This window comes from Crocodylus siamensis, chromosome 6, assembly GCF_052110815.1.
Source record: "Crocodylus siamensis isolate JL-2025a chromosome 6, ASM5211081v1, whole genome shotgun sequence".
NCBI lineage: Eukaryota > Metazoa > Chordata > Crocodylia > Crocodylidae > Crocodylus > Crocodylus siamensis.
Window position 1 is genome coordinate 27,788,113 of NC_143400.1, and position 21,247 is coordinate 27,809,359.

General features: G+C 53.4%; 2 protein-coding genes across 2 annotated transcripts; both read right to left on the reverse strand.

The window, feature by feature from the left end:
• Positions 1-2,758: 2,758 nt before the first annotated feature.
• Positions 2,759-5,944, reverse strand: LOC149862003 (cardiotrophin-2-like). The gene is made up of 3 exons (XM_090053854.1): positions 5,917-5,944; positions 3,857-3,984; positions 2,759-3,220 (listed from the first exon to the last, which is right to left on the reverse strand). The coding sequence occupies exons 1-3, from the start codon at positions 5,942-5,944 to the stop codon at positions 2,759-2,761; spliced, it is 618 nt and encodes a 205-aa protein (XP_089909980.1).
• LOC149862004 (zinc finger protein 2-like) lies at positions 4,599-8,685 on the reverse strand. Its single transcript, XM_090054797.1, has 4 exons — positions 8,503-8,685; positions 7,669-7,765; positions 7,208-7,312; positions 4,599-6,768 (listed from the first exon to the last, which is right to left on the reverse strand). The coding sequence occupies exons 2-4, from the start codon at positions 7,754-7,756 to the stop codon at positions 6,053-6,055; spliced, it is 909 nt and encodes a 302-aa protein (XP_089910923.1). The 5' UTR covers positions 7,757-7,765; positions 8,503-8,685; the 3' UTR covers positions 4,599-6,052.
• Positions 8,686-21,247: the final 12,562 nt, after the last annotated feature.

The following is a 21,247-nucleotide window of genomic DNA, read 5'->3' on the forward strand; positions in this document are numbered from 1 at the left end:
GAGTGGGGGGACAAGGGCAGGGATGAGCAGGTGGATAAAGAGATGCCTGGAGGCAGCACATGGGGCGGGTGGAGAAGGGGATGAATGAACAGGCGGAGGCAGGAGGAGCTGGGTGGTGGGTAAAGATGAATGAACGGGTGGCAGGAGATGTGGATGGAAAAGGAGGTGGGTGGATACGTGGATGGATGGTGGGGAAGTGGATGGATACACAGATGAGATGGAGGGGTGGACGGGTAGGTGGGTGGGTGGGTAGATGGAGAAGGAGGTGGGTGACTGGGTAGCATGGAGAAGGGGGTGGAGGAGGAGATGGTGATAGGTAAGTGGGAGGCTGGAGGGGGTGGCAGGTTAAGTGGACTGGCGGATGAGTGGCTGGCTGAGGAGTTGACGGAGGGGTGAGATGAGCAGGCAGGCGGAGAAGGGGATGGTGGGTAGTGGGCAGATGGATGATGAGGGGGTGACTGGGCACGTGAGTTGTGGACACCTGGATATGTTAATTATGGAAATAGGGGCAACGATGATTCGTGACCATTCACGGTCTGAACACAGTGGGATCTTGAAAATGGCCCCGAGGGGCTTTAATTGGTTGGTGTCCAGGCATCCAGCCCTCCCCATGCCTCTGTTCCCTAGCTGCTCCACCCCAGAGCTGGCTGCATCTCAGCCCTATGTGGAGTGTTATATGTGTCTCTTACCTAGTCCCCCCACCTCAGAGCTGGCTGCATCCTAGCTCTCCCCACAGTGTTTCGTGCTGCCCTTCCCCACCGCAGAGCTGGCTGCACCTGGAGTTTCTGTAGGCATTGTTACATGCAGCCATTCCTCCTTCCACCCCAAAGCTGGCTGCATCTCAGCTCCCCCCTGCAGTGTTATATGCACCTGTTATCTAAGTGGTCCAACCCCAGAGCTGGCTGCATGCCAGCCATCCCTATGTAAGGTGGATGGAGGGTGAAGGAGATGCTGGGTAGGTAAGTGGGAGGATGGAGGGATGGTAGGTAGTAGGCAGATGGATGAGGATGAACGGATGAGGAGGGGGTGACTGGACACATGGGTGGTGGACACCTGGATATGTTAATTATTTAAATGAGGGTGACAATGACTCGTGCTGATTCATGGTCTGAACACTGCAGGGTCTTGAAGACAGCCCTAAGCGGGCTTTGATTGGTCAATTTCTCTGGTTGTGAGGGGGAGAACCTAAGTGGCTAGTATCCACCCCCCATGCCACCCCACCCCAGAACTGGCTGCATCCCAGCCTGCCTATGGAGTGTTGTATGTGCTGTTATCTAGTCACCCCATCTCAGAGCTGGCTGCATCTCAGCCCTTGTTACACAGTGTTATATGCAGCCATACCTCAGTTCCACCCCCAGAGGTGGCTGCATCCCAGCCCGATATGGAGTGTTACATGCAGCTGTTATCTAGCTGTTCCACACCAGAGCTGGCTGCATGCTGCCCTCCCTAAGCACTGTTATATGCAGTCGTACCTCAGTGGTTCCCCAGTAGAGCTGGCTGCATCCTAACCTGCCTATGGGGCGTTATATGTAGCTGTTCTCTAGTCATCCCACCACAGAGCTAGACACATCTTGGCCCTCCTTACACAGTGTTATATGCAGCTGTACCTCAGTTCCACCCCAGAGGTAGCTGCATCTTAGTCTCCCTGTACGTGCTACTTGCAGGCATAAGTAAGTCAAATCCACCCCAGAGCTGGCTGCATCCCAGTCCTCACTATACAGTGTTATATGCAGTCATACCTCAGTTATCCCTCCCCAGAGCTGACCGCATCCCAGGCTTGTCTATAGAATGTTATATGCAGCTGTTATGTAGCTGTTCCACCCCACAGCTGGCTGCATCCCCGTATCCTTATGCAGCATTATGTGCTGCCGTACCTCAGTTGTTCCACCCCAGAGCTGGCCACATTATGGTCCCTCTCTCCAGTGTTGTATGCAGACAGTCTCCAGCCACCCCACCCAAGAGACGGCTGCATGGAGACACCCAGACACTGTCAACATCCAGCTGCTCTTTAAATGGCTGCTATCAACCAGGTACAGTCTGTTCCTCCCTCTCTCCTGCCCTGTCACTGCCACAGGGGATTTCCATATTAATTAAGCTAATTTGCATAGCCACCATCCCAAGACAGATAGGATTCACCTTGTCCAGCCAAGCCAGACAGCTCAGTTGTGGGTCCTACCTGAGTTTTCCCATCCGTGAAATGGGAGGAGAGGCCTTTGGGACAGGAAGTGCCCAACCCTGCCCACAGGGAGCTCAGGGCATGGCCAAAGGGCAACTGGAGGTGTGCTGGCCATTGGCAGGGTCAACAGGAAGTGTGGTGCATGTCTGCCCAACCAGCAGAAAGTACCTTGGTGATGGCAGGGACCAACAGGAAGTGGTGTAGCCATTGAAGCAGTCAACAGGAAGTAGGATGGCCACTGTAAGTCAACAGGAAGTGGCTTGGCTGTGGTCCAGGCCAACAGGAAGTGTCTTGGCTGTTGCCTAGGCCAACAGGAAGTAGAGTCAGGCATCATCCAGGTGCACAGGAAGTGCCTCCAGCCATTGTCCACGCCAACAGGAAGTGGCTCAGGCATCACATATGTCAACAGGAAGTGGCTTGTCTGTTGCTACTAACTGGACGTGGCTTGGCCATCAATTAGGCCAACAGGAAGTGCCTCCAGCCATTGTCCAGGCCAACAGGAAGTGGCTTGGCTGTCACCTACACCAACCGGAAATGGGGGCAGCCATCTTGCCAACCCACAGGAAGTGGCATGGAGTTAGCCTAGCCCAGGTACTTGGCCTTGAGCAGGGTGAGGTCCCGGACGGTGCGGCCCAGCCAGGCCCGGTACTCGCGGCAGACCACGTAGCCCCGGCACTTCCTCTCAAAGGCTGAGGCCTGGCTGGCAGTAGCCATGGCAACCAGCGGGGGCCCAGTGCCCAGGCGCACACCCAGAGCACCCATGACAGCACCAAGGCTAGCTCGCAGGCCCCGCACCCGCACCTGGGCTTGGGCCAGGCGAGCCAGGAGCTGGGGCCTCCCCGGGTGCAGTTGGGCCTGGTCGTCTGCCACTACTGCCAAGAAGGCTTCGTAGGCCGCATAAGCCACCTGGTTGCTGCGGAGACGCTCCCCGTCCCCCAGGCCCCGCCAGGCAGGGAACGGCAGGGCAGCGCCAGGGACCCCGGTCCAGCCCAGCGCCGGCACTGCAAAGCCAGGGGCACTGAAGGGGGGGCCCTGGGCACTCAGCTGGGGGAGCAGGGAGAGACCAGCAGTCAGTAGGTCACCCTTCCAGACCCCCACTAATCTCCCTCCCCCTATAACCCCGCCCCCAAACTTTGGCTCCACCCCTTTTGAGGCTAGAAACAGAGGGAAGACTTCAAAAACTGGGCACTGTGGGTTTAAGGCAGAGGGGGTGGGGCTAGGAAAGGGGCGAGGCCTAGGGCTATATAAGCCCAGCTGGGGGTAGAGGAAGGACCTTCCTAAGTGGAGGTAAGGGGAGGGTTGCAGTATTATATGTGGCCGGTCCTCTGTTCTACCTGAGCTGCACACACCCCAGTCCTCCCTGTGCTGCTTTATGTAGCTGTTCCCCACCCCAAGCTGGCTGCATCTCAGCCCTCTTTGCAGGGTTATATGTGGCTGTTCCACCCCAGAGTTGGGTATATCCCAGCCCTCCCCCTGCTGTTTTATGTAGCCCTTCTGCCTCCCCCACTCCCACCCCTACCCCAACTGGCTGCATCTCAGCCCTCTTTGCAGGGTGTTATATATGGCCAGGCCTCAGGTGTTCCACCCCAGAGCTGGGCACATCTCAGCCCTCCCCATGCTGTTTTATGTAGCCACTCCACCCCAGAGCTGGGTGCCCCAGGGGAGGGTCCGGGGACTCACATAGGCCTGGAGCAAGTCGGTGGCATCGGCCTGCAGCAGCCGGGCCAGGCTGTAGGCCTGAGCAATGGTGTTACCTGTGGGATCCGTGGCTGCTTGGGCCAGCACCAGGCAGAGCAGGAGGGTCCCAGCTGCATGGGGGAGTCACAGTGGGTGGGTGGGGGGGATCAGGCCCCCATCCCCTCCCTCAAAACCCCAGACATCCAGGACACCCCCACCCCAGAATGTTCCCAACCACCCTTCCAGGGACCCCAGAGGTCTGGGTCACCCCCTAGGGAGAGTCCAGGGGTCCAGGTCACCCCTATAGAGGCCCCAGGCATCCAGGCCCCCACTTACCCCCTGCTGGGATCATGCCTGGTCTCAGTGGGGGCCCAATCCTGCCCCCCTCCCCCCAGCCTCTACCTGCCCCCTCTGAGCCACTCTGGGGCACGGGCCAGGCCTGGCTCAGCTTTATAGGGAACCAGGTGCCCAGGACCCCCCCTCCACCTCCAGCCTGGAAGGGGGGGCACTTCCTTGAGGGTGGGAGGGGCACCATTGTGTGCCAGGGCCGCAACGGGGAGCCCTGCACGTCCGCGCCCGATCAGGTTACCCGCACGCCTGGGCTCCCTGGGGTGGGGCCAGGCACCTGGGTTCTCTGGGGGAGGGGAGCAGGGGGTTCTGGGAGCCGGGAGCCCTGGGTTCCCTCCCCAAGCCCTGAGCAGGGGGCTCCTGGGCCCTGCCACCCCCTCCCCCCTTGAAGAGTTCATTCAGGTTTTTTCTTTTATTAATTAATAATTAATTAACAATAATTAATAATAATAATAATAATAATAAACACGCTGGAAGGGTCTGGGGGGTGGCTCCCTCCCTCCCAAGAAGGGTCGGGGTTAATTCCTGTGAGTGGGGGACAGGGCCTGGCCTGGCTCTGCCCCCTGCAGTGGAATTAGGCCTGAGGCTTGGCATGGGCCCATTGCCAAGGCAACGGAGGACTGTGGTGTCCCCTCCCCACTTGCCTTACCCCCAACCCGTAGGTTCCATGGGTTGCATGAAGACAGCCTGGTAACCTCTTGACCCTGGCAACCAATAGCCAAAGCAGCTGTCTCCCACTGACGCCTCTGCCACCTACTGCCAGTCTTCATTGCCTAGCAACCCATTAACCACACACCCCCTGCCCAGCAACCAGCCTGCCCCAGCACCCTGAGGCCTGTTGACCATCCACTGATCGCCTAGTGACCACCAACCCTGTCAACACACACCCCTCCCTTGAGTGACCTGTCATCCAATCAGGTGGGAACCTGGAGACCAGTCGCGGTGGGAACTAGGCCTCTAATCAGGCCCCACCTGCCCAAGGTGACCAATAGACTGGCAGGTGAGTGCCTCCCCCCACCACTGCCTTAGCAACCCACCCCCTTCTCCCTTTGAGTTGTCAGACCCCTCCCCTAGCAACCAAACCACCATGGCAACCATGTCACCAACTGCCCTAACCAACTGGCTGCCATGGTGATGGCAACTGCACTCCCCCCTCTCCTGGCAACCAATCGCTGCAGCATACCACCTGCCAAACCTTTCCCTAGCAATCACTTGCCAACACGTTATCTCCCTAGCAACCAAACTGCCATGACAACCAGGTACCCTGACAACCAACCCACAGGGCCATCCCTTCCCTAGTAACTAGGTGTCATGGCAACTGACTCACCTACCCCTTTGCTCAATGGCCACATGATCCATCCCATTTGGCCTTTCCCTAGCAACCAACTGCCATGGCAACCAACTGGCCCATCTGTTCCCTGGCAACCATCATTGGGCACTCAACCCAACCATTCTGTCCTTGGCAACCAATTGCCATGGCAGCCAGCCCATCCATCAATCACCATAACTCATTGTGGCACCCAACCAGTCAAACAACACAGCAGCCAATTCAACCATCACTGCAGTGGCAACCAACCTACCCATCTCTACCAACCTGCTGCCATGGCAACCAACCCATCCATCCCTTCCTTGACAGCCAACCCCTGTGGCAATCAACTCATCCATCCCTTCCCTTCCAATCACCATGGCAACCAACCCAACCATCCCTTTCCTACCAATCACCATGGCAACTAGCCCATCCATGCCCCCCCACCAGCCTGCTGCTGCCACCACACCACCCAGCCAACCAGGGCCCCCTCCCACCCTCTCCACCCCTTTTCCAACCAACCCGCAGCCCCTTCCCGCCCCCCATCACTCCACCCCCCACTGCCAGCCCACAATGCGCAGGTGCCGGCTGGCCAACTCCTCCTCCTCTTCCTCCTCGTCACCGGCGGCAGCAGCAGGGGGTGGTGCAGGGGCCTCAGCCTCAGCAGCATGGACACGCTGGTGGCGGACGAGGGTAGAGCTGCGGCCGAAAGCCTTGCCACAGCGCAGACAGCGGTAGGGCCGGGCACCGGTGTGGGCGCGCTGGTGCACAGCCAGGTAGGAGCTGTCGCCGTAGCTCTTGCCACAGACCCGGCACTGGAATGGGCGCTCGCCTGAGTGCACTACGCGGTGCCGCAGCAGGTGGGAGCTCTCGGCAAAGGCCTTGGGGCACTGGGTGCAGCGGTAGAGGCGCTCGCCTGTGTGCACCCGGAGGTGGCGACCCAGGTCAGAGCGCTGGGAGAAGCCCTTCCCGCACTGGCGGCATTGGAAGGGGCGCTCCCCAGTGTGGACGCGCTGGTGCCGGATGAGGTGAGAGCTGAGGGTGAAGCGCTTCCCGCAGTCGCTGCAGTCGAAGTGGCGTGGGGAGGTGCGGGGCACAGTGGGCACTGGACGGGGGCAGCGGGCTCGACCCCGGCCACGACCCCGGCCACGGCCGCGCCGGCGGCACGGAGGGGGGGAGCAGGGGTCAGGCCAGGAGGGGGGCGGTGAGGAGGAGGGGGGCAAGGCCGGGCTGGCCAGGGGGGGGGTGGTGTCGGTGTCGCCTGGAAGGGGGGGAAGGTCAGGGGTGATTCTGGGGTCTTCTGGGCACCTGGCTTCACCCATCCGCCCACTCCTCCCTCCTTCCCTGGGTGGAGGGGTGGACAAGGAGATGAAGGAATGGGTCCAAGGATGGAGGGATGGGTGGAGGAGCTCGTCCATCTGCCCCCACCCCCCGTCCTCCCTGTTGCTTCTCGTCCACCCCAGCCCACCCCTCCTCCATCCATCCCTAGACTTCTCTATCCATTCATCTGTCCATCCCTAAACCTAGGGATGGATGGATGATCTAGGGATGGATGGATAGAGCCATCCATCGATCTCCTTGTCCATCCATCCATCCCTAGACATCTCTTCATCACTCAATCCATCTGTAGACCTCTCTGTCCGTCTGTGCATCTGTCCATCACCTTGTCCATCCCCCCTTCCACCCCTCCCCCCGCTCACCAGTGCGGGGCCCAGGGGGGCGGTTGCCATGGGGCAGGTCCAGGCTGCAGGCCGCATCCCCGCGCTCCAGCTGGGAGATACCGGCCGGCTCAGGCACGGAGAAGCCTGCCCACGAGACCCACTGTCACCACCAGAGGACCCCACTGTCCCAGTAGCCCCAGTGCCACCACCCTCCAGGAGGCTGGGACAGGAAGTGGCCATGGGGGTGACCCCCTCCAGGCCCCAGGGCATTGTGGGAAGGTGAATGAGGGGGGGAAAACCTGCCCTAGGGCATTGTGGGTAAGGGAGCCAAGGACTGTCCAAGGGGATTATAGGTAGGAGAGTGGGGGAGCCAATCCAGGGCCTGGTGGGAAGGGATGTGCCCCAGGGAGTTATGGGTAGGGAAGCCCAGCACAGTCCCAGGGGGTTGTGGGAAGGGAATGGAGGGGCCTGCCCCAGGTCATTGTGGGTAGGGGGCTCACCGAGGGCAATGGCGTCGCCGTAGTTCTCCTGGATAACATGGTGGCAGAGCGCCCGCTGCCGCGCGTCCAGCAACCCCCACTCCTCCATGGCTGCCGCCTGCACCAGGAACGCGGGTCACCACTGTGCCGGCGCCACCGCGCTCAGCGGGGCCAGCAGGATGGGGCGCAGGAGAGTGCAGGGATGCCTACATGGTGCGTGCGTGTGTGGGCACAGACACGTGTCCCAGATGCCTGTGCATCTGTGTGCATGTGTCCCGGACACCCAGATTCTGGGGCAGGAGGCTGCACGCACGCGTGTCCCAGATGCCTGGCTTCTCTTTGTGCGTGTGTCCTGGATGCCTGGGTTCTGTGTGTGTCTGTGTGTGTCCTGGATACCTCAGTTCTGTACTTTGCATGTCACACACCCCAGTTTCAAGTGTGTGTGTATGTGTGTGCATACGTGTGTCCCAAATACCTGGGACTCGTGTATGTGTGTGCGTGCGCGTGCAAACACAGGGACAGAGCAATGTGGGGCCAAATCCAGCACTAACCAAGCTGGGAGGTGGGGAATAACGGCAGTGGCTGGAGCCTCCTCCCTACTGCTCCCCACAACCCCAGGGCCCCTCCCACAATGCCCAGACCTTGCAATCCCCCCTCCTCCATGCACACAACCCCCCGCCCCCCCACTGTCATTGCAGCCCCATCACTGCACCCCCCCTCATTGCACTGTATTGCACCCCCATGTTATCTCATTGCCCCCCAGTCACTGCACCCCCATCACTGCATTGCAATGCACCCCCACCTCACTGCCCCCCGATGTCACTGCGGCCCCCCATGCACTAGTCCCGCACTCACCCCCAGGGCTGCGCCGTGGCTTGCTGCCCCCTCCCCCCCGGCTCCTCCTGCCCCCCCCGCCCGGCGGGGAGGGGGCCGGGGGCTGCTGGGGGGCCCCGGGCCGGGCTCCCCCCCCGCCCCCCTCCCGCCCGGCCCTGCCGCGAGGCAGCCGGCGCCGTGCGACAGGAAGTGCCTTTTGTGTGCCCCCAGCCCCCCCACTTCCGTCTCCCGCCGCCGCTCTGCCCGCCGGGAGGACTAGGGGACTCGGTGGTATTAACCCCTGCCTGCCCACCCCCAATGTAGACACTAAAAGTTTGGGGGTGCAACAAGGGGGGAGCCTGAAATAGGAAGGGGGTGAACCTGGGTAGGGAAGCAGGGCGGCGGGGGGATACAACTGCACCTGGCAGACGGTGCATTTATGGCGCGAGGCAAGGGTACTGGAGGGGGGGGGCTGCAAAGGAGGGGCTGCAAGAGGCAGGGATAGGAAGGAGACCAGCCAGAGGCGTGGGGAGAGGCCTGCGGGGGGAAGATGGCACCTGGCAGACAGTACATGTATGGCGCTGCACACAGGCACTAAAGGCGGGGAGTTGCAAGGGGAGGATTTTGCAAATGGGGGTCTCCAAGGGGCAGGGAGGTCTGAAATGGGAAGGAGAATGGATCGAAGTGAAGCTGGTGGGGGTGAAATTGCACCTGGCAGACAGTACGTATATAGCATGGTCCCGGGGCACTAACAGGGACATTTTGCAGGAGGACGCTTTAAGGGGCAGGAGGTCTGAAATGGGAAGGGGGGTGGACCTAGGTGTGGAGAGAGGCTGGTGTGGGAGTGACATCATGCCCACCGCTGCGGTAGGTACATTTATGGCATGGTTCACGCACACTAAAGGGTTGGGGGGGCTGAAATGGGACAGAGAATGGAACTAGGTGGGGAGAGCGGCCGGCAAGGGGATGAAATTGCACCCCGGCCCCACTGGCAGGCAGTGCCTTTATGGCACGGTGCAAGTGCACTAAAGGGTAGGAGGGTTTTGCAAAGGGAGGGGGCTGAAATAGGAAGGCGAATGCAACTAGGTGTGGAGAGAGGCCGCTGGAGGTGCATCATTGCACCTGCAGCCCTTCCAGCAGGCAGTACCTTTATAGCGTGGTGCCAGTGTACTACAGGGTGGGAGGGGTTAGCAAAGGAGGGGCGGGGCTGAAATAGGAATGAGGCTGCACCTTTTTGTGCCATGGGTTGAAGTCCATGTTCCTCAGCAAGGGTGGGGCGTTATAGCATGTCGTTAGTACAACATCACATGCAGTGCGCACAACGGCACACAGTCTGTACAAGGCTGAACACAGTCACATGTGCGAACGTGACAGTGCACAGAACAGCTAACGCGCAGTACAATTCAACCGAATAGCATGTGTCACATGAAGTGCCTATCACGTATGACGTGCACTTGTTACACACACAGGACATGTGCTGGGTTTGGCCCGTGCCCACCAGCATATGTCTGTTGCACAAGCATACACAGCGATGCAGCTGTTGGTTTAAAACATGGCTTTGAAATGGGGGCAGGGGGTTACCATTATCATTATTACCTAAATGGACCTTATTATTGCTGCAATTATTGTATTATATTAATGTATTTACTTGCTAGTAAATACTGTTTATTGATAATAATCTATGTTTATTCTAATATTAATTTATATTATTTAATACATCTATTAATAATAATGCATCATATATTACTATATTATTAGCATACAATGCAATCTATAGTAATAAATACAATAGAATAAATAAATGCAATCTATTGTAATAAATACAATAAATCATAATTGAATTTGTTCTTACTGTTTTTATCATTGTTGTCTAAATAGACCTTAATTATAATTATTGCTATTATTAGTAGTAGAATGGAGCTTCTAAATTATTATCATTGCTATTATTGCTATTTTATTATTATCAAAATAATCTTAATTATAATAATTGCTTTAATTGTCTAAATTGGGCCTATGGATTATTATACTTGCTATTAGTGCTATTTTATTGTCTAAATAGAATTGATTAATAACAATTATTGCTGTTATAATTATTATTATCTAAATGGAGCATCTAAATTATTAGATTCATATGATTGTTGCTATTTTATTATCTAAATATATCTTATTAATTACAATTATTGCTATTATTATCTAAATTGAGCTTATAAAGTATTATTATGGCTATTGTTGCTATATTATTATTATCTAAATATTTTTGCTATTATTATCACTATTATATTACCTAAATAGATCATATTAATTACAATTATTGCTATGATCATGATTGCCATATTGATCTTGTAAATTATTATTGCTGTAATATGTAGTGGTTTTATTATTCTCTAAATAGAGCTTATTAATTATAATTATTGCTGATATATCTAAATTGAGCATATGAGTTATTATTATTGCTATTATTATTACTATTGTATTATCTAAATTGATCTGAATTAGAATTATGACCATTATGACTGTCCAAAGGAAGCATATAAATTATTATGATTGCTGTTTTCTTATCTAAATAGATCTTATCAATTATCATTCTCTCTATTATTATTGTCTAAATTGACCTTGCAAATTATTATTGTAGTGATAGCTATTTTATTATTATTATTATTAATTTTACTATTATTATCTAAATCAATCGTATTATGATCATTGTTGTTATTATTATGACCACCTACATTGACCTTGTAAATTCTTATTGCTATTTTTTTATCATTATCTAAATAGATCTCATTACGTATAATTACTGCTTTTATTGTTACTTAAATTGATCTTACACCTTATTATTGCTCTTCCTATTATCTAAATCAGCCTGAAATGATGGCTCTTCTTGTCACTACTGTTATTGTTATTACATTCATTCCCAAGCATGCTGTTATACATTCATAGATTCATAGATGTCAAGATCTGAAGGGTCCTCAGTAGGTCATTGAGTCCGACCCCCTGTCTGGCTTGTCCAGTCTCCTGCTGAAGACCCCCAGGGTGGGGGCGGGCAACACTTCCCGTGGAGCCTGTTCCAGATAGTGGCAACCCTTACGGTGAAAAAGTTCTTCCTGATGTCCAACCTAAATCTGCTCTGTGTCATTTTGTGGCCTTTGTTAGTAGCGACTCCGGGGGGGGAGGCGGTAAATGGAGCTTCTCCGATTCCCTGCTACCCTCCCTGATGAACTGATAGGCAGCCACAAGATCACCTCTCAGCCTTTTCCATCCAGATCCCTCCATCTCTCCTCGTAGGGCCTTGCCTGCACGCCCCTGACCATGTGAGTGGCCTCCTCTGGATCCTCTTGAGGTTGCCCAAGTCCCTCTTGAAGTGTAGAGCCCAGAACTGGACTCCAGCTGCAGTCTGACCAGTGCTGCATAGAGGGGAAGGATCACCTCCCTAGACCTGTGAATGATGCACCTGCTGATGCATTATACAGTGTGGTCAGCTTTACTGATCGTTTCATCACACTGATGACTCGTGTTCATCTTGGAGTCCACTATGATTCCAAGATCCCTTTCCGCTGCCATGCTGCTGAGAGGGTCATCCCCCAGCCTGAATGTGTGTGGGTGGGTCTTTTTGCCCAGGTGCAGCACTTTCCACTTGTCTTTGTTGAACTGCAGCCTATTTCGTTCTGCTCATTGTTCCAACCTGTCCCGATCCACCTGGATCTGTTCCCTACCCTCTGGTGTGTTAATTTTGCCCCAGAATTTGGTATCATGTGTCAGCTTGGACAGGGTGCTCTCCACACCCTGATCACGGGTGATGACCTGGTGAGGGGGCTGCGGGTGCTCGGCCACCTGGGCGACAGTGATCATCGCCTGCTGGAATTCACCATCCAGCGCAAGGTGGCAAAGGCCTGCAGTAAGGCAGCAGCCCTAGATTTCAGGAGGGCGGACTTCAATGAGCTAAGGAGGATAGTTGGGGAAGCGCTGAGGTCCCGGAGGGGAGGGGAGCCAGGTGTCCAAGGAGAGTGGTCGCTCCTTAAGGAGATGATCCTCCAAGCCCAAAGGAAGGTAATCCCAATGAGGATCAAAGGGAACAGGAGGGCACACAAGCCTCCATGGCTCACCAAGAGCATCCGGGAATGTCTCCTTGCTAAAAGGGAGGCGTACACCCAATGGAAAGAAGGGGACATTACCAGGGACGACTATACTGCAGTTGCTCGGGGATGTAGGGGGGCAGTCAGGAAGGCCAAGGCAGAGATGGAATTAGGGCTAGCTTCCCAGATTAAGGACAATAAAAAGTCCTTCTTTAAATACATAGGGGGTAAAAAGAAGGTTCCGAGTAATGTGGGGCCCCTATAGGACACGTTGGGAAATTTGGTCGTCACACCAGATGACAAAGCTAATATGTTTAATGATTTATTTGCCTCCATCTTCCTAAGTAGAGACCAGAACAGTCACCTCCCTGCTGGGCCCCCCTCGGGCCCCGGGGGAGGCACACCTGGGCCATGGGTTAGCGAGGATTTAGTTAGGGAGCTTCTGGAGGGGTTGGACATATTCAAGTCAGTCGGCCCGGATGATCTCCACCCTAGAGTTCTAAAGGAACTGGCCGAGGTCTTTGCAAGTCCCCTGGCACGGCTTTACGAGCACTTGTGGTGCTCTGGTGAGGTGCTGGAGGACTGGAAAAGGGCCAACATGGTTCCCATCTTCAAAAAGGGGAGGAAGGAGGACCCGGGAAATTATAGGCCAGTTAGTCTTACCTCAATCCTAGGCAAGCTGTTTGAGAAAATTATTCTGGCACACATCCAGGAGGGGCCAGCAGGGGACTGCATGCTTAGGGGCAACCAACACGGGTTCATCAGTGGCAGGTCCTGTCAGACCAACCTGGTGGCCTTTTACGATCAGATCACCAGATCATTAGATGCAGGGGTAGCAGTGGACATAGTCTTCCTGGACTTCCGGAAGGCTTTCGACACTGTCTCTCACCCCGTTCTCATCAAGAAACTGGAGGGCTGTGGTGTAGACACCCACACAGTCAATTGGGTCGCCAACTGGCTGGAGGGCTACACCCGGAGGGTGGTAGTGGATGGGTCCTTCTCAACCTGGAAGGACGTGGGCAGTGGGGTCCCCCAGGGCTCGGTCCTCGGGCCCGCACTGTTCAACATCTTCATCAGTGACTTGGATGAGGGGGTGAAAAGCACCCTGTTCAAATTTGCTGATGACACTAAGATGTGGGGGGACGTGGGCACACTGGAAGGAAGCATCAGGCTACAATCAGACCTAGACAGGTTACAAGCGTGGGCGGATGAGAATAGGATGGGATTCAACACAGACAAGTGCAAAGTGATGCACCTGGGGAGGAACAACGGGCACCATACCTATAGGTTGGGAAACTCCCCTCTTGTCATCACAGAGGTGGAAAAGGATCTTGGAGTCATCATTGACTCCAAGATGAACATGGGCCGGCAGTGTGGGGAGGCAGTCAGGAAGGCCAACCACACCTTGTCATTCATCTGCAGATGCATCTCAAGCAGGTCCAAGGAGGTGATCCTCCCCCTCTATGTGGCACTGGTCAGGCCGCAGCTGGAGTACTGCATCCAGTTCTGGACACCGCACTTCAAGAAGGATGTGGACAACATGGAGAGGGTCCAGAGGAGGCCACTCGCATGATCAGGGGACAGCACGGCAGGCCCTATGAGAGGCTGAGGGACCTGAACCTGTTCAGCCTCCACAAGAGAAGGCTATGGGGGGATCTAGTGGCCTGTTATAAACTAGTCAGGGGGGACCAGCACTGCCAGGAGTGACCAGGAATAACGGTCACAAGCTGGCGGAGGGTAGATTTAGGCTGGACATCAGGAGGTGCTACTTCACGGTCAGGGCGGCTAGGATCTGGAACCAACTTCCAAGAGAAGTGGTGCACGCTCCTACCCTGGGGGTTTTTAAGAGGAGGCTAGATGAACACCTTGCTGGGGTCATTTGACCCCAGTACTCTTTCCTGCCATGGCAGGGGTTCAGACTAGATGATCTACTCCGGTCCCTTCCGACCCTAGAAACTATGGAACTATGAAACTGATGAAGACATTGAATAGAACCAGTCCAAGGACCGAGCCTTGTGAGACCCCAGCACCACGAATCCCAAACAGCCATGCCAGTGGCTCTGCTATGACACCAGCCAGTTCCTTCAGCACCTGTGGATGAAGTTCATCCAGACCCGCTGATATGAACACATCCAGCCCCTCCAAGTGCCCCTTCACAAAGTCTATGCTAACAGCTGGTGGGCTGGTGTCCCTCCAGCATCTATCTATGGTCCAGCTGGGAGAAGTATGCACTATATCATTATATATGTCTATATGAATATACTACAGTATATTATATAGATTTCATACATTGCATAGACATCAGGGCAGGAAGGGACCACACGGAATCAGCGGGTCCAGCCTCCTGTCCCAGGGGCAGGAAGTCAGCGGGGCTCAGATCACCCCAGCAAGGCAAAGATCCAGCTTATATCGTATAACTACCCAATCGCCTGTCAAGAATGGCAGGGGCATGAAGCAGCACCACCTAATGCCCCATGCTGCTGCAGCTCAGCCCCCACTGTCCCCGCATCTGGCGCCACACCCCCCTCGCCCACCCGCCCGGCCCCCACTTTTCCCACTGTCATGGTGGCACTTCTGTCTGTGCAGAGCACTCTGATTGGTTGTTTCAGTCAGCATTGTGATTGGCTGCCGAGACAACGAATCAGAGTGTGAATAAAGCATTACAGACAGACAAACTAAGCCTTTTATAATATTAGACTATAATATACTGTAGAATAATATACTATATTATTATTGCCATTATTTATATACTGTAGTAGCCAATTGTCCATCCCCCCTCCCCCCACCACTGCTTCAAAGCCGGGCCAAGCCACTCCCCTGTTCTCTGGCCCCGTCCCCCCATTCATTCTGTCTCCGCTCAGCTGGCCTCCCCCTCCCCCGTCTGCTCTATTTCCATGGCCAGCATGGGGCAGCACCCCCCTCTCTGTCCGCCCTGTTGCCACCACTTGCAGGGATGGGGGGCAGGCTCACTCCCCCCACCCTCACCCCCACCGCTTGGGACCAGGACCAGACGCACTACCCCCACATGGCCTGGGGGGACAGAGCCTAGCATCCAGCCCTGCAGCCCCCCCCAGTGCCCCCTGGGCGGTTTGGGTTCAGGCCCGGGGCCACTCCTCCCACCCCCGTCTTCCCTTCCTCCTCTGTGGCAGCCCTGACCCTGTTCCCCAGCTCCTTGCGCCATCGCCACCTCCACGGAGCTGCGCCTGGCTGGCCCCTGCCCCACTGCCATGGTGGTGCTCCACCACCTGCAGTCCTTACTGCTGTATTCACACAGCCAATCAGAGTGCAAATAAAGCATTATGGATAGACAGACTAAGGCCTTTATATATATATATATTCATAGAAGTTAGGGCTGGAAGGGACCTCAATCGATCATCGAGTCTGACCCCCTGCATAGGCAGGAAAGTGTGCTGGGTTCAGATGACCCCAACCAGTTGCCTATCTAACCTCCTCTTGAAGATCCCCAGGGTAAAGGAGAGCAGCACCTCCCTTGGGAGCCCACTCCAGATTTTGGCCACTCTAACTGTGAAGTTCTTCCTAATGTCCAGTCTAAATCTGTTCTCTGCTAGCTGATGGCCATTATTTCTTGTGACCCCTGGGGTGCCTGGGTGAGTAGAGCCTCACCAATTCCCTTCTGCGCCCCCATGATGAATTTATTGGCAGCCACAAGGTCTCCTCTCAACCTTCTCTTGCAGAGGCTGAGGAGGTCCAGGTGCCCTAGTCTCTTCTTGTAGGGCCCGCCCTGCAAGCCCTTAACCATATGAGTGGCCCTCCTCTGGACCCTCTCCAGGTTATCCACATCCCTCTAGAAGTGTGGCGCCCAAAACTGGACACAGTAGTCCAACTGTGGTCTGTCTAGCGCCCAATAGAGGGGAAGTATCACCTCCTTGGTTCTGTTTGTCGTGCATCTGGTGATGCACGATAAAGTGGCGTTAGCTTTGCTGATGACTTCGTCACACTGACGACTCACGTTCTTCTTGGAGTCCACTAGGACTCCGAGATCCCTTTCTGCCTCCGTGCTGCTGAGCAGGTCATTTCCTAGGCAGTAGGTGTGCTGGACATTTTTCCTCCCTAGGTGCAACACTTTGCATTTCTCCTTGTTAAACTGCATTCTATTGTTTTCTGCCCATTTGTCCAGTCTGTCTAGCTCTGGCTGTAGTTGTTCCCTGCCCTTTGGTGTGTCCACTTCTCCCCACAGTTTTGTATCATTCACAAACTTGAACAGAGTACACTTCACTCCCTCGTCCAAGTCACTGATGAAGACATTGAAGAGTATTGGTCCAAGGACCGAGCCCTGCGGGACCCCACTGCCCACATCCTTCCAGGTCGATACCGACCCGTCCACCACCACGCTCTGGGTACGACACCCTAGCCAATTTGCCACCTACCGGACTGTGTAATCATCCAAGTCACAGCCTCTTAACTTGTTCACCAGTATGGGGTGGGATACCATACTGAAGGCCTTCCTGAAGTCTAAGTAAATGATATCAACCCCTATTCCTGCATCCAGATGTTTTGTAACCTGGTCATAAAAAGAGACTAGATTAGTCGGGCATGATATACCTGCTATGAACCCGTGCTGGTTTCCCCTCAGCATAATTTTTCCTGCTGGACTCTCACATATATGAGCCTTAATAATCTTTTCAAAGACTTTGCCAAGGATGGAGGTGAGACTGACTGGCCTATAGTTGCCTGGATCCTCCTTCCCCGCCTTCTTGAAAATAGGGACCACACTGGCCCTTTTCCAGTCCTCTGGGACCTGGCCCATGCGCCATGAGTGCTCAAATATTCTTGCCAGTGGCTGTGCAATGACATCAGCCAGTGCCTTCAGTACCCTCAAATGGAGCTCATCCAGGCCTGCCGACTTAAACACATCCAGTCCTTCCAAGTGACTCTGCACCATCTCAGGGTCAACACTTGGTGGTCTGGCGCCCAGCTGTTGCCTCTCTACAACCCCATTGTGAGACTTGTCTTGCCCCTTGTTTAGGAAGACTGAGGCAAATAACTCACTGAGGAGTTCAGCCTTGTCCCCCCATCTGTCACCAATTGCTTTTGCCCGTTCAGTAGTGGTCCTATACCACCCTGGGCCTTCCTTTACTCCCTATATATCTGAAAAACAATTTTTTGTTATCCTTAACTTGGGATGCCATCCTCAGCTCCATGGTAGCTTTGGCCTTTCTAACTGCCCCCCTACAACTGCGAGGTGAGGAGGCATACTCCTCTTTAGTAATCTCTCCCTGTTTCCACTGCTTATATGCCCCCCTTTTTGCCCTTAGGCTGCTCTGGATTTCTCTGGTCAGCCAAGGAAGCCTCTTGACCCCTTTCCCCCTCATCAGGATCGTCTCCCTCTGTGCCTGAAGGATCGCTTCCTTGAGGCACAGCCACCTTTCCTGGGCTCCCATCTCACCAGATCGCTTACCCTGCAGTGCATCATTGACTAAACGCCTGAGCTCGCTGAAGTCAGCCTTCCTAAAGTCTAGCACTTCCACCCTACTAGTTACCTCTTCCACTTGACGCCTTATGGTAAATTCTATTATTTGGTGGTCACTATCCCCCAGGTGACCACTGATCTGTCAGTCCCCTACCATGTCATCCCCCATTGCCAGTACCAGGTCCAGTAAGGCATTCCCTGTAGTGGGACCATGTACCTCCTGCGTCAGGTGAAGGTCCTGCACACAGGATGGGAACCTGCGTGAACGGTGGGAATTTGCTGTCTGCGTCTCCCAGCAGAGGTCAGGGTAGTTCAGGTCACCCATGACTACTGCCTCCCTAGTCTTTATGGTCTCCGAGAGCTGCCTCAGGACTTCAAATCTAGTTCTTCCCCTTGGTGTGGGGGTCTGTAGCAGACCCCTACCACCAAATCTCTTTCCCCTTGACCTTCATGTATCCTAACCCACAATCCTTCTACTTACTCCTCCTCTGATTCCATTTTGATAAGGGTCGATATATAACTCTCCTTGACATAGAGCCCAACCTCACCCCCTCTCTTCCCCACTCTATCCTTTCTGTATAGCTTATAGCCCTCAATGTGTACTGCCCAGCCGTGGGTAGATTCTCACCAGGTTTCTGTTAACCCCACACATATATATACACATATGTACATACATACACACACATTATAATATACTATAGTATAATATACTATATTGTTATCATTATACTCTGTGTGTGTGTGTATAAAAATAAATAAAACAATGTTGGTATATTATATTATTATATACTATTATAATATATATAGTACAGTGGTCACCAACCTGTGGATCTCAGAGACACTGGGAGTGGATCTAAGGCTGGGGTGGGGGTTTGGGTGCCCTGTGCATGCCCACGTGTGCCCCAACCCTGTAGGTCGGTCCGTGGGAGTAGGAAGGGGTGGGGGCTAGATCAAGGCCCCTGCCATGAGGGATGGTGCTGCAGAGGCAGGAGCAGGGGTAAGTGGAGTGGGGCCCCAGCCGGGTGGGATTTACCTGTTGGGGAGGCATACCCCCAAATAATTTTTTTTCCATCTGCCTCAATCTGCCCCCCAACAGACATACCTGCTTGGTGGAGGGGTGGCAGCGGCACACGATAGATCTTGGCTTCCTTTTAAATGCCAAAGGTGATCTCCTACTTTAAAAGGTTGGTGACCACCACTCTAGGGTATTGATTAGAACATTGTTACATTATATAGGTGTGCGCTTGTAATGGCATTAATGTAGTACTGTTTGTTTGAATCGGTTTATTTATTCATTATTAATAGTAACAGGACTGAAACAGAAATGGGGAGACTGAACGTATAACGAGAACCCGGTAGGCACACTTTTATACAAATGTGCCAATAAAATATTTCTTATAAATAATTTATTACAAATTCTTATTTGTGATAGAACAGCATTGTAACAGAGCGCCACGAATACTGTAACAAAAATAAATGTTATGATGATATAGCATCATAGATGTAGCATCTATCTATATAGATATAGCATCATCAGCATTTATCTATCCATATAAATATAGCATCATCATTTATCTATCTATATAGATATAGCATGTGTATATATAGATATAGCATTATCAACATTTTTCATAGATTATTATGCCAATAGCAATTCATAGATTCATATGTACTCGGGTCGGAAAGGACCTCAACAGATCATCGAGTCTGACCCTGTGCCCCAGGTAGGAAAGAGTGCTGGGATCAGACGACCTCTGCCAGGTGCCAGTCTAATTATTATTCCAATATTATTACAACACTATTCCTTAAAAGGTGAGTTAGTCATTGATATGCAAACACATGATGTCATAGTGTTATTTGTGTTTACAAATCAATCTTGCGTATTCTCAGTTATGAAGATGTGCTGATTATAATGCCATATTAGGACATGGGTTATTAACTAGCAACATCAGAAATCAGTGACCGGGTAATGATGTGTGATGTATTATCTATATACATATTTTTATATATCTATACATAGATACATATAGATATAAATACACACACACACACACATATAGATAGATAGACATATTTAGGGAAGATGTATTAGTAATGCCTATAGTCCACTATATTAATACTATTAACATGTTAATTTATGAATGATCTGTGCTGATATTCATAATACTAATGATGTGATTCATGCTCCATAGATAAGTTAAAGTCATTAGTAAGAAATAATTTGCTCTTGATCATGTTTATGCGTGATGGCCAGCTGCTTATGTTAGCTGTGGGTTAATATTTCCAGCCCGGTGGATAATGGAGGTGCCCCAGGAGTCAATAGGTAAATGAAGGGTAAACTAAATAATTAGATAACTTGTTGAACTAATAATGCCTGTGAAATAATAGTGACTTAGTCTCATTATGGGAACAAGAGGTTGATGAGGAGGGACAGAATGATGAAACAGGACAAGCCATGGGGACTGCATCTCCCAGGAGCCTTTGCACGGAGCCATGCCTCTGGTAGTCCAAACACAACCTTGGGGACTGCAATTCCCAGGGTGCCTTGCTGCTCCCTCCCCTTCCTACACAGGAGGAACCTACGGGAAAGGGGAGGGGGGGGGAAAAATCTTCTGGTTTCCATGATCCTTTGCATGGTCATCACGTGGCCATGATGCTTCTAGTCCAAGCATTCCCTTAGAACGGTTGGGCCTCAGGATGGAACTACATCTCCCATGAGGCTTGGCCTGCCCGCTCAAGTCGTCATAACACTGAGCTGGCTCTCATTGTGGGACTACCAGGCCCATGAGGCCTTGCGCGACCCCAAGTTTGTAGTCCCATGCTGAGGCCCAGTTCAATGGGTTTCTATCTCCCATGAAGCTTTGAGCGAGCCCTCAGGCTGCCATGACACTTGTAGTCCCTCAGAAACCCATTGGGATGGGCCTCAGCTTGGGACTACATCTCCCCTGAGGCGTTGCGCGCACCCTCCGGCCACCATGACACTTGTAGTCCAAACACCACCTTAGAAACACCCGCTCAGCTGAACCCCATCTCCCAGGAGCCCTTGCACCCACCCTCAGGGCGCTGCCATGACGCCTGTAGTCCCCGCTCCGGCGTCCCGGCATTGGAACGCCCAGGCGGGCGGAGCGGGAAGGGACTACGACTCACAGGAGCCGCCGCGCGGGCGCCATTTTGAAGGGGCGGCCCGGGCGCCTGCGCATTGAGGGTTGCGCGTGGGGGAGGGGGAGGAGGAGGATGCTCGAGGAGGCTGAAGGAGGGGGTAGCTCCGCCAGCACCCGCCACGCCA